The following is a 12,786-nucleotide window of genomic DNA, read 5'->3' on the forward strand; positions in this document are numbered from 1 at the left end:
TTTGTTCCCCTGACCTGGTGGGCCAGTCCGAAGCTAAGTATAGGCCTTTTAGTGATAGGAATAGCCTAGGAAGTAGAGTTTTTGCATGAGTAGTGATTTACTGTGTATAATAAATGTGTTTTGATTTGAATCTTACTAATTGGTGTGTTGAGTTACTGATCATTACTTGAACTTGAACCTCGTGGCGGTATCATAAAGATACCTGGCGACTCTAGAGCAAAGGTTAAACAAACAGAGCAAATTACGATTTAAGAGCCAACCAAAAGTTAACAACAGAAGGGAACAGAATATTTCCACCCAGATCTTAATCTCAGCTTAATCTCAGGTGGTCAGGAATTTTACTTTGTTCCAGTTACTCACAATAGATAAAAATACAGTTTAACTAGAACTAGGCATAGGTTTAAAATGCTGTATCATCTTTATCAGTGCAATATTAAATATGTATCTTAACGCTCTCTCGTTGTGAAATTAGAACTATGAAACAGAAACATTAACACCAGTGGACATGTCATTTATTCACAGAGTAAAAGCTAATGCAACTACCATAATATACATTTATACAAAGATTCTGAAAAAACCCTTTTACAAATAAAATGGTCAGAAAATACCATTCACAATGAATTGTGATACTGTATTTATTATTTCTTCACGCAAAATTGTTTTAGTTTGGCAATAATTCATCACAATAGTTGCTGCTGTCCAGTACTAAAAAGAAAAAAAAACTTACACAAACTTTTATGCAATGTTCAAATAGCTCTTCTATCAAATTTGTTGCTATTTTGCAGAATCCTGAGATGCAATATTTTTAAACAACATATTAATCGTTTCAGAAATCAATACTGTTATTATTTTGTAAACCTGTTTTTGGTTTCTAAAAAAGAGTATATAAATTTAATCGTCAATAACTTACAATATTGGATTCACTATGCAGAGTCACTCTGTGGTGACACTGGATTGCTGCTGTTTGCGCTACCTCCCATTATTGGGCACAGTGACCTCTCTACTGATTTATTTATGACTGGTTTAAAAAACTAGGAATTTCATTCCGCCCTTCTGCTTCAATAGCAGTGTTTACAAAGGAGTGGCTCAAAAACAGACAAGGTTCCATATAAAAAACATCTCCCAAAAAAATCATTTCATTTTATAATATGCCTCAATTAATGAAACTTCAAAAACAAACGCTGACAAAACAGAATACGGTGGAATATTAATGCTCGTGGGAATATTCCACAATCGAAAACATATAAACGGCTCTCCAAACAAGAAGGCAAAATCCGAGATGTGAACATAATTTACTTATTGCTTTGCTACAATGGATTTTTTACATATGTCATATAATTACAATATACAATATAAAATAAGCAATTTGTTTCAGTGTTTACTTAGGTATGCTGGTTTCTTTACTAGCACCAATGCAAATAAATCAAGTGGATCTAAAAGGCACTTTAAGGTTTTTCAGTTCTTTGTTCTTCTTGGTTTATGTTGCCTTCTTTCTTCCTTCAGGGAAAGGAAATTGTTCGCATGAACAGTTTAAGCTTTCACTGTGTTTAAGCTCTGAGGCACTGTATTGATTTACACAGCTCACCATCAAGATTCACTGTCACCACATCAGCTCTCTCTCAACATTCTCTGCCACCTTCCTCTGTCTCCACATCGCCAAACTCCCCTCAAACCGAATTCCTTAAAAATCTTTTTGCTTCACGCGCTGGCTGCTTTCACGGTGTAATGACCTGGTTTTTCTGCTTTCCCAGTAGTGGCCGTCTTTAAACTTGCACTTCCCTCAGTCCATCATTCACTTCAGCGATCACGCCAATATCAAAACAGGTCACCATCATTATCCTTGCCTTGCATAGGTTGACACGTTGTTCAAGCTCCTCTGTTACCTCTTCCAGTGCCTCCAGGTACTCTAGGGACTCTTTATCCAGGTCCAGGTCAACCTCGACTGTTAGCAGAGAAAGTGGAAGCAGATCAGGCAAACAACAGATGACAAGTGCACAAGGATTTATAATTCAAAACCATGACTTATGCATTTTAAACAAATATATGAAACATCTGTGGACGATCAGTCTCTTTTTCTTTATCACTTTTTTAAATGCATTTCTTGCCTTCTCTTTAGCTACTTACTAATCTGCAGCAGGAGTTGGCATGATACAATCTCTGACAATAGTCTTCTGTAATCAGCCACTAAATGGTGCATGAGAGCAGGCACAAATGGCTAGGATTTCTCCTGTTCCTCCCAGTCCTTAACCTCTGCTCATTGACACAGCTGAGATTGGCAATTGGAAAAGCATTGGTCAACGGCAACACCCCGGCTCACCGTGACAGAGAGTCTAGCAAAGTTTCTCTTTTGGCATATGTACGGGAGAGGCGAGATAAAAACGGGCTCAATTCCTTTTTATTACACAGTTTGCACCAGGCCAATCCTAGTGTAACTTTGGCAAAAGACCAATATCAACCTGTAATGACTTAGACCAGGCCTTTGGGATTGGCCAATTGGAATACGAATTCCCTGATTAGTGGGCCAATCAGGGAACCTCTTCTTTGTATATAACAGGGAGTGTCAGATTCTCTGCACTCCTGGTGTAGACAGCAAGCTGAATGAACCTGGTCGTACTGCTGTTGGTTTTGTTAGTAAAAAGAGATTTTGGTGAAGGGACTTCTCCCTCCGTGGACCTATTACACACCTGAGATGTCAAGTCCTAAAGGAACATTTTTAACCATTTACATCCGTTCCTTCGGTAGCTCTGCCAATTTTCTATTGAATCTATAGCAGGTGTTCAAGCAACACCCACCCATTATAAATTCGAGATAATCCTTTCTTAAAATACAAATTCATGGGGTAGTTTTTTTCAAAAACCTGGAACAGTAAATCCTTTGTAGAATCACTTGCTGAAGGAAATATTTTCTATACTGTGCAGGAAACATCGTTCAATTATTTATTCTATTTAGCTTTATTCTTTATCCATGCAGTATATCCAGGTCAAATAATCAGAAGACCAATGGCATGGGAAATAAAGGCTCTTATACATACACAAAGTGGGGTAAATATGTTTGAATTCTTCATCTTCCGCGCAACAGTTACATAAAAAGACTTGGCATACCTCATCCATTGATTACTCATTAACAGGGAGTAGAATATATTGCGTATCAAATTAGCAACACTACTTTTCACGATTAGTTTGCAAGATAAATACGTTCAATGCATCACAATTCTTCAATATTTTGTTAAGGACCCTTTTCCATTCCAGCCGGGTGCTATGTTTCGACATGTTTCATCAGATTCTGAGGGCTATTACTTAATCCTGATGTGTGCCATCTAAAAAGCATGAGAGCTGACAACGGCAGTGAAATCCATCCGGGAGGAGCAAGTGACAACACCAACACCAGACCCATTCGAGTATTGCCCCCTGTAATTGTTTCTCCGGCACCCAATTGTATATCTGCTCCCCCAGTCTCCAGATTTCAGAGTTCTCTTTCAAAATCATAATTGATCTCTTGGATTAAGAATGTTTGACTGTCCACCTTACGTGCAGTATTAATGTTTAAACTGTTCTCTTTGCTGCTCATTGTTGATGTCTGCATGAGAGCTCTTTCACTGTGAAACAATCTACCAGATTGACCACATTTACATAAAACCCTCAGTTTGTTCCTTACGTATTGACAAGTGAATGCTTACTAAGACGGAGGTTTGCACCTGAAATCACCAGTCCATGATATGATGATTTTCCAAAACCAAAGAATCAATTAGGCATGCCGTTTTTATCTATTCAGTTTCCCTCCTGGGGTTCGATACATGTGTGCATATTTCACACCCAGCGTATCATCGTATATTTGCTGCTTAAGTTACGATTTGCATTTTGATTGCAAAGTAAATCAACTTTACATTGATATAAAGAATGCACATCTATGTTCCCTTGCCCATTCTGTTGGTTTGTTAGTAGAGAATGCTATCTGGTATACTTACACTCTGATTTCCACTTCTCAGGATCCATCATTAGCCTGCTCTTTGTATCCTCCAATTCCTTTATCAATAACTCATGCTTTGCCTTTAGTTCCCTGATGCGTTGCTGTCGCTTCTCCAGAATCTTCAGTTTCGTGTTGACGTACAACAGGCCCTGTCAGCACACACAAAATTGTTGCAGGTCAAACAGAATAACTGCAAATTGTTTGGAATTTTCCAACTCTTTAGGTTTTAAGCATTTTGATGAAATCACAAAGGGAACAAAATGGATTGAGCGCAAGAAATCAGCAAGAGGTCCTCACCTTGTCAACATCTTGGAAAGGTTCCTACGGCATTAATGACAAAGAACGAGGAAGAAAGGGAAAAAAAAAATTAAGGTGTCAAAGTCTGCGGAAAGATGACCGTAGGTATTGTGCATAATCCTTAGTTAATTGGGAACACATCAGATTATAATACTGCTGATGCATTATAATTTCAAAGAGCCCACCTTTCCTCATCTGTAAAGGAGTTAATGATCCTGGCATAGAATGGCTATAAAGTTTGATAAAGTAGGCAAAGACAGTAAAGGTTCATTCATAATATATTCATAAATTTTCTTCAGTTACACCACCTTTCCGTGCTAAGCATGATTAATTGTGAATAGTAATTATTTTTATCTCCTCTTTGTAAGGGCACTCCAACATATGCGTTGTAAAATTAATAATTATAGTAATTTAATTGCAGTCAATCTCCTGGATGCAATTGTGCTCTGTCTCTATTTAAGCAGCCATTCCTCACTGATACCATAATTTAGATTGTCTAAACTTGTTGTACTAAATGTACTGACCTCATTCTCCTCCTGCCTGTGTCTCTGTAACCGTTCCACATCATCAATCTCGTAAACCTTAATTTCAAACGACTCCTTCAAGGTGCCTGGCAGAGGTGGCAAGTCCACCCATTGCCCAGTGGTGCTGGCTGGCTTTCTTCCCAAGGAGGAAGTGTCGGGCAGAGGGGCTGGAATCAACCGACGGCGCTGGGTACCTAGAATTAAAAAATTAGAACCGTTGTTTATTAAACTACAGATTTCTTGCGAGATTCCTGTTGACCCACAACACTTAGAAAAGAACAACCTTTCAACAAAATTAGAAAGATTTTGTGGCAAAAGCTCATTCAGGCCAGGCGAGCAAGCCGGGAAGTGTGAAGGCAATGCCTTCACCTTGACGCCTGAACTATGATTGCACGCTCTCCACAACAAAGTCAAATTTTATGGGTCAGCCATAAATCTATAGAAATGTAATTCATACTCTGTTATCAAAATCTTTAACATGTTGGAAAGCTTGTGGGGCAGCCCGGTAGCATTGTGGATAGCACAATTGCTTCACAGCTCCAGGGTCCCAGGTTTGATTCCGGCTTGGGTCACTATCTGTGCGGAGCCTGCACATCCTCCCCGTGTGTGCGTGGGTTTCCTCCGGGTGCTCCGGTTTCCTCCCACAGTCCAAAGATGTGCAGGTTAGGTGGATTGGCCATGATAAATTGCCTTAGTGTCCAAAATTGCCCTTAGTGTTGGGTGGGGATACTGTGATATGGGGATAGAGTAGGGTGCTCTTTCCAAGAGCCGGTGCAGACTCGATGGGCCGAATGGCCTCCTTCTGCACTGTAAATTCTATGATAATCTATGATATCAATTATACTGGTGCATAAGGGCAGCACGGTAGCATTGTGGATAGCACAATTGCTTCACAGCTCCAGGGTCCCAGGTTCGATTCCGGCTTGGGTCACTGTCTGTGCGGAGTCTGCACATCCTCCCCGTGTGTGCGTGGGTTTCCTCCGGGTGCTCCGGTTTCCTCCCACAGTCCAAAGATATGCAGGTTAGGTGGATTGGCCATGATAAATTGCCCTTAGTGTCCAAAATTGCCCTTAGTGTTGGGTGGGGTTACTGGGTTATGGGGATAGGGTGGAGGTGTTGACCTTGGGTAGGGTACTCTTTCCAAGAGCCAGTGCAGACTCGATGGGCCGAATGGCCTCCTTCTGCACTATAAATTATATGATGAAGCATTTCATGTATCATCGAATCATATGGAATAGAGGCCTTTCCACCCTCTTTGAAAGAACTGCCCAATTAGTCCCACTCCTCATAGATCATAGATCATAGAACTTACAGTCAGAAGGAGGCCATTCGGCCCACCGAGTCCGCACTGGAAAGAGCACCCCACTTAAGCCCACACCTCCACCCTGTCTCCGCAACTCAATAACCCCAGCTGACATTATTGGACACTCAGGGCAATTTAGCATAGCCAATCCACCTAACCCGCACATCTTTGGACTGTGGAAGGACACCAGAGCACCCGGGGGAAACCCACGCAGACATGAGGAGAATGTGCAGACTCCGCACAGGCAGTGGCCCAAGCCGGGAATTGAACCTGGGACCCTGGAGCTGTGAAGCATCAGTGCTAACCACTATACTACCACTGTGCTACCGTGCCACCCATACCCTTTCTTCTCCCCTTTCCACCTATTTCTGGAACAACAACTAGTATATAACACCTTTAATGGAATAAACTATCGCAAGGCACTTCACAGGAGTATTATGAAGCAATGTCTAACACTGAGCCTCATAAGAAGATAATCGGGCAGATGGCCAAAATCTCGGTGAAAAAAGGTTTTAAGAAGCATCGTAAAGGAAGGAGGAGGACAGGTGGAAGGGGGTAAGGGGGGATGGAATTTCAGAGCTTAGGACCTAGACAGCTAATGGTCGGTCCACCAGAATAAGCTACTCAAGAGGCTGGAATTAGATGAATCCAGATATCATGAAAGATTGTGGAGCTGTAGACGATTACAGGGATAAAGAGGAACTTAAAAAAAGGGATGAAAGGACTTCCGGTGATGGGGATGGGCTGAGATATCGCACATCAGGGGCTCTCCTCCCGCGACCTTGAAAAATAGGCACCTTTTGCTCGAATAATGCCTGTAAACAATACAAATCATCCCCTCACCACTAATAAAATGAAGAAAGAAGTAAGGATGCCGAACAACTGCCAGTCCAGAGGACGAGTGGAGACCAGGGGTGGAAAAAAACCTGGACAAACGGCAATCGGCTGAACCGACCGGCGCACGAGGCAGCGAAACTCAGGACTTTGCCACAGCAACAGGAACCCACTCACCGCACGAGACATCCCCCCCACCCCGTTATACCAGGGGATTGGTGGAGGATCTTCCTCTCAAGAGAATTGAAGGAACACCAAGAAGAAACAAAATCGGACAGACAAGCTGCGGTGAAGCGGGGGCTGAAGCTCTGCCGGCCATGTAGGTGGCTCTGGACAAAGCCGGAAGGAGACTGGAGGCCCAGGAAGCAACAATTAAAGATCTGGAGAGGGCTGCAATGGACCAAAGCGACCGGATAAGGAGGTGGTAAGGCTGGTCGTGACACAAGGCAAAGAAGACGGGGGGTGGGGGGAGGGAAGACATCAGAAGGGGGAAATAGACGAAGAAAGATGGGAGGGCATTAGACTGGCTACAATAGGCCACATGTGGTGACTTGAAACAAAATGGTGCTGCAAGCAAACGCTTGGGAATGTCCCTGGATAAAGGGAAACCCCAGAGTGCAGGGATTCATCCACATGGCGAACGCACAATTGGTGGCCATTTTGGTGCCCCCTGGACAAAGGAAAACCCCTGAGTGCAGGGGCACGTCCACCAGGTAAGTATGGTGGATCTCACAGGAGCGGGGGGACAAAAAAACCATCAGGATAGTCACCTAGAATGTCAGGGGACTTAACGGCCCAGTGAAAAGATCCAGAGTCTTCACCCATCTGAAAAACATAAAAGCCAACAGTCTTCCTCCAAGAGACACACCTGAGGGAGAAGGACCGACTGCGGGTAAGAAAGGGCTGGGTGGGACAGACCTACCATTCCTGCTACGGGGCGAGGGTCGGGGGGTAGCCATTTTGCTAAATAAGCGGATGATGTTCATGGCGACAAAGACGGTTATGGACCCAGGGGGGCGGTACATCACGGTCAGCGGTGTCCTAGACAGGGCACCAGTAGGCCTCTTTAACATGTACACCCCCAACTGGGACAACACGGAGTTTACAAAGAAGACCATGGCAGAAATCCCCGACATAGATTCGCACCGATTGATCATCGGTGGGGAGGGGAGGGGGGGGGGGGAACTTTAACTGTGTACAGGATCCACAGATTGACAGGACGAACCCCAAAATTGGAAAGGCCTCCAACATGGCGAAGGAACTCAACCTATTCATGTAGCAGATGGGGTGGTGGATCCATGGCGATTCACCCACCCAGGGGAGAAGGAGTTCTCCTTCTTCTGCCAAGTACAGAATGTCTATTCATGGATTGACTTCTTTGTAGTGGGGAAATCGGTGCTTCCAGGGCTAGAAATCTCACGATTGTAATCTCCAATGTCATGTGAGAGTAACTTTAAGAAATGTGTGTTTATAAATGGGTGTGTGTATAAATATCGGTAGTGAGAGTACCTTTAAGAAATGGGTGTTTATTACTGCAGTGATGTCAGAGAGTGGGTGGAGCCGGGCTGTCTGTCAGCTTTTTACTTTCATTTTAGGCTGTTTGCTGCAGAGTGTGTTTTAGTTTTGTTTTCAGTGTTGGAGCTGAAGCCAGACCAAGCAGGTGTACTGCTGTTCTCTCTGCCATCAAAAGACTATCTCTTGATCATTTGGTGAATTCAGAATTATAAATGTTTTCAGTAGTGACTTTAACCTGATGTGCTTCTGCTAAAGGTTTTGTTTTTAAGCCGTATGGATGTTAAAAGGGAAGCGTAATGGATTACTTAGTGTTGTAGTCTTTGGGGGTTGTATTTGAATTGATGGTTGCTAAGATGTTCACTGTATGTTTTAAAAAGGTTAACTTGAGTTCATAGAATAAACACTGTTTTGCTTTTAAAACATACTTTTCCATTTCTGCTGTACCACACCTGTAGAGTGGGCCGTGTGCTCCCCATACCACAATCTATTAAAAGTTGTGGGTCAGGTGAACTCCATGATACAATTTGGGGTTCTCTCAACCCTGGCCCATAACAAATTGGGAGCTCGAGGGGGATAAAAGTCTATCTGTTGGAGTGGCTTAGTGAACTTAAAAACAGTGAGGGGTGAGCATATTGTGGGTGCTTTCCAGGTGTGGTATTTTAGTTTAAGTAGGGAATGTGTTGTGGACAATGGCTCTTTCAGAGGCTCTGAAGTTTTTTGGGGGTGGAGACGGTCACACGCAGTACCTTACGGACAGAGACTAAAAGCAGACTGTTAGATTTGGCAAAAACATTGCAGTTGACATTACCTGACAAAATGCGAAAAGATGAGGTAATTATGGTGGTGGCTAAGCATTTAAAGTTGCCTGAAATACAATTTGACTCATTTGAAATGGCAAAAATTCACTTACAAATTAAACAAATGGAACATGAGAAAGCATTAAAGCAGCTTGAATACGAAAGAGAGAGAGAGGAAAACGAAAGAGAAATAGAGAGAGAGGAAGTAGAGAGAGAAGAAAGGAAAACAGAAAGAATAGCCCTAGCAGAACAAAAAGAAAGAGAAAGGAGATACAGATCAGGGAAAAAGTTAAAGAGAGAGAGTTTGAACTTCAGAAAATGGCCATGAAACATAACAGTCAGTTATAATTGGCAGACGTAAAGGGAAACGTACAGTTGGTTGATAGTGATGAGGATAGTGAGAAAGAGCGTCAAAGTCGAAGGCTTGGTGGGAATCTATTTACATATGTCCAAGCAATGCCAAGGTTTGAAGAGAAGGAGGTAGAAGCCTTTTTCATTTCATTTGAGAAGGTAGCTAAACAAATGAAATGGCCACTGGACTTGTGGGTATTACTGATTCAAACAAATCTGGTAGGTAGGGCTAGTGAAGTGTTTGCATCACTACCGGAGGAGGTATCTGAGATGTATGAGGAGGTGAAAAAATCCATCTAAGGTGCATATGAACTCGTGCCTGAAGCCGACAGACAAAGGTTTAGAAATTTAAGGAAAGAATTTGGTCAAACATACATAGAGTTTGAAAGGATCAAACTGAGTAATTTTGATAGGTGGATAAGGGCTTTGAAAGTAGATCAAACGTATGAAGCTCTCAAAGAAATTATGCTTTTGGAGGAGTTTAAAAATTCAATTCCTGATATAGTGAGAACTCATGTGGAAGAGCAGAGGGTTAAAACTGCGAGATTAGCAGCAGAAATAGCAGGCGATTATGAATTAGTTCATAAATCAAAGCATGGTTTCCGACATCAGTTTCAGCCTGTGAAGGATAGAAACTGGAGGCGTGAGAAATACTCAAGTGGTAAAGGTAAAGGTGATCTGATGGGAGATCATAAGGAGAGTGTACCTCAGACTAAAAAAGAAATCCAGGACGGTGGAAAAGAAGTGAAAAATTTCAAATGTTTTCACTGTAATAAACTAGGCCATGTAAAGTCACAGTGTTGGTGGTTGAAGAAAAGCACTGGGAAGGCTGATGTGGTAAAACAGGATAAGTCATTAGGGTTTGTTAAAGTGGTAAAGGAAAGCCCAAGTGAAGCAAAGGAGGTGCAAAAGATTGTACAGCCTGATCAAGAAGTGATTGATAAGAAGGTGCCAGATCTCTTTAAAGAATTTGCTTGTGTGGGTAAAGTTTACTCATGTGTATCAGGAGGAGCAGGTAAAGAAGTCACAATTTTAAGAGATATGGGAGCTAGTCAATCTTTAATGGTAAGAGATGAGGAGTTATGTAGTTTGGGAAGAATGTTGCCAGAAAAGGTGGTAATATGTGGAATTCAGGGTGAGAGGAGTAGTGTTCAATTATATAAGGTAATTATAAAGTCCAGTGAAGAGTGGTGAAGTGGTAGTAGGAGTAATAGAGAACCTATCTTGTCCAGGAATACAGTTTATCTTGGGTAATAATATAGTTGGATCGCAGGTGGGAATGATTCCTACTGTGGTTGATAAGCCAGTGGAAAATCAGACAACTGAAGTGTTGAAGTACGACTATCCTGGGATTTTTCTGGATTGTGTAGTAACAAGGTCGCAAACTCATAGGTTAAGACAAGAGGATAAATCAAAGAGTGAAGATGAAGTTGAAGTGTAATTATCAGAAACGATATTTGATCAGATGGTTGAAAAAGAACAAAAACAGGTGGAGAATGAGGCGGATATTTTTAGTTCAGGAAAATTGACGGAGTTACAACAAAAAGATATAGAAATAAAACGGATGTATTAGAAAGTATACACGGAAGAGGAATCTGAGTGTATACCAGAGTGTTATTACCGTAAAAGTGATGTCTTGATGAGAAAATGGAGACCTGTACATATGCAGGCGGATGAAAAATGGGCAGAAGTTCATCAAGCAGTATTGCCGGTAGGGTATAGAAAAGAGGTGTTGCGAGTTGCACATGAGGTACCAGTGGGAGGTCATTTGGGAATAAGGAAAACTCAAGCTAAAATCCCAAAACATTTTTATTGGCTTGGACTGCATAAAGATGCAGTTAATTTTTGTCAATCATGTTACACATGTCAAGTGATAGGGAAACCTCAAGCAGTGATAAAACCAGCGCCCTTCATACCCATTCCAGCATTTGAGGAACCTTTTACAAGGGTCCTAATTGATTGCATAGGACCGCTTCCTAAAACAAAAACTATCTTTTGACGATAATGGATGTGTCTGCTAGTTTCCAGACGCCATTCCAGTCCATAATATTACAGCTAAAAAGATTGTGGAGGAGTGACTTAAATTCTTTACTAGATATGGATTACCCACAGAAATACAATCGGATCAAGGATCAAATTTTACCTCAAGGTTTTTCAAGGAAGTTATGGATAGCTTAGGAATAAAACAATTTAAATCAACTGCGTACCATCCAGGATCGCAGGGAGTGTTAGAGTGGTGGCATCAGACATTAAAGACAATGTTGAGGGCTTATTGTCAAGATTATCCAGAGGATTGGGATAAAGGAATTCCACTCGTACTGTTTGCAATTAGGGATGCATCAAATGAGTCAACCAAATTCAGTCCTTTTGAACTAATTTTTGGTCCTGAGGTAAGAGGACCACTTAAACTAATTGATGAAAAATTGGTGAGTGAGAAATCAGAAATTACATTATCGGATTACATGTCAAATTTTAGGGAACGATTAAATAGAGCAGGTGAAATGGCGAGACAACATTTAAAAGTTGCACAACATGTGATGAAACGGGTAGCGGACAAGAAATCCAAATTTCGTAGTTTTGCCAGTGGAGATAAAGTTTTAATATTGTTACCAGTGGTAGGTGAGCCTTTAAAAGCTAGGTTTTGTGGTACTTATCAGATTGAAAGGAAATTAAGTGAGGTGAATTATGTGGTAAAAACAACAGATAGAAGGAAAACTCACCGAGTGTGTCATGTGAATATGCTTAAAAGGTACTTTGAATGGGAAGGAGAGAAAAAGGAGGTTTTAATGATTCTAACTCAAAGTGACAAACCAAATCCAGATGACTGTGAATGTGACATACCTCAAATTAAATTGGAAACGAGGATGTTCTTAAAATTTGGGATAAATTGTTGAGTTACCTTCCAGAGGAAAAACGGACTGACCTGCAAGAGTTATTGATATCACGTGGGCAAGTTTGTAGAGATAAATTGGGAAGTACTAAAATGGCTATACATGATGTAGATGTGAGAAATGCTGTTCCAATCAAACAACATCCATACAGACTTAACCCTTTAAAATTGGCACAGGTTAACAAAGAGATTGAGAGTATGCTTAAAAATTGCATAATTGAAGTGGGTTACAGCCAATGGAGCTCACCCATAGTGATGGTACCTAAACCAGACGGTACCCAATGGTTGTTTGTGGACGATAGAAAGGTT

General features: G+C 41.5%; 1 protein-coding gene across 5 annotated transcripts in view; it reads right to left on the reverse strand.

Annotated features, from left to right (window-relative positions):
* Positions 1-494: 494 nt before the first annotated feature.
* The window catches only part of kif26ab (kinesin family member 26Ab), a 287,692-nt gene continuing 275,400 nt past the window's right edge, over positions 495-12,786 (reverse strand). For 4 of the 5 annotated variants that reach the window (XM_072489859.1, XM_072489874.1, XM_072489888.1 and 1 more), the window contains 4 exons: positions 4,788-4,981; positions 4,264-4,287; positions 3,965-4,115; positions 495-1,942 (listed from right to left, as the gene is read on the reverse strand). In XM_072489859.1, the coding sequence (XP_072345960.1) occupies positions 1,764-1,942; positions 3,965-4,115; positions 4,264-4,287; positions 4,788-4,981 (548 nt within the window). In that variant the 3' untranslated portion in view covers positions 495-1,763. The remainder of the gene's footprint in view (positions 1,943-3,964; positions 4,116-4,263; positions 4,288-4,787; positions 4,982-12,786) is intronic. The other variant, XM_072489866.1, reaches the window with a different exon arrangement.

Source organism: Scyliorhinus torazame, chromosome 2 (genome assembly GCF_047496885.1).
Source record: "Scyliorhinus torazame isolate Kashiwa2021f chromosome 2, sScyTor2.1, whole genome shotgun sequence".
Classification (NCBI taxonomy): domain Eukaryota; kingdom Metazoa; phylum Chordata; class Chondrichthyes; order Carcharhiniformes; family Scyliorhinidae; genus Scyliorhinus; species Scyliorhinus torazame.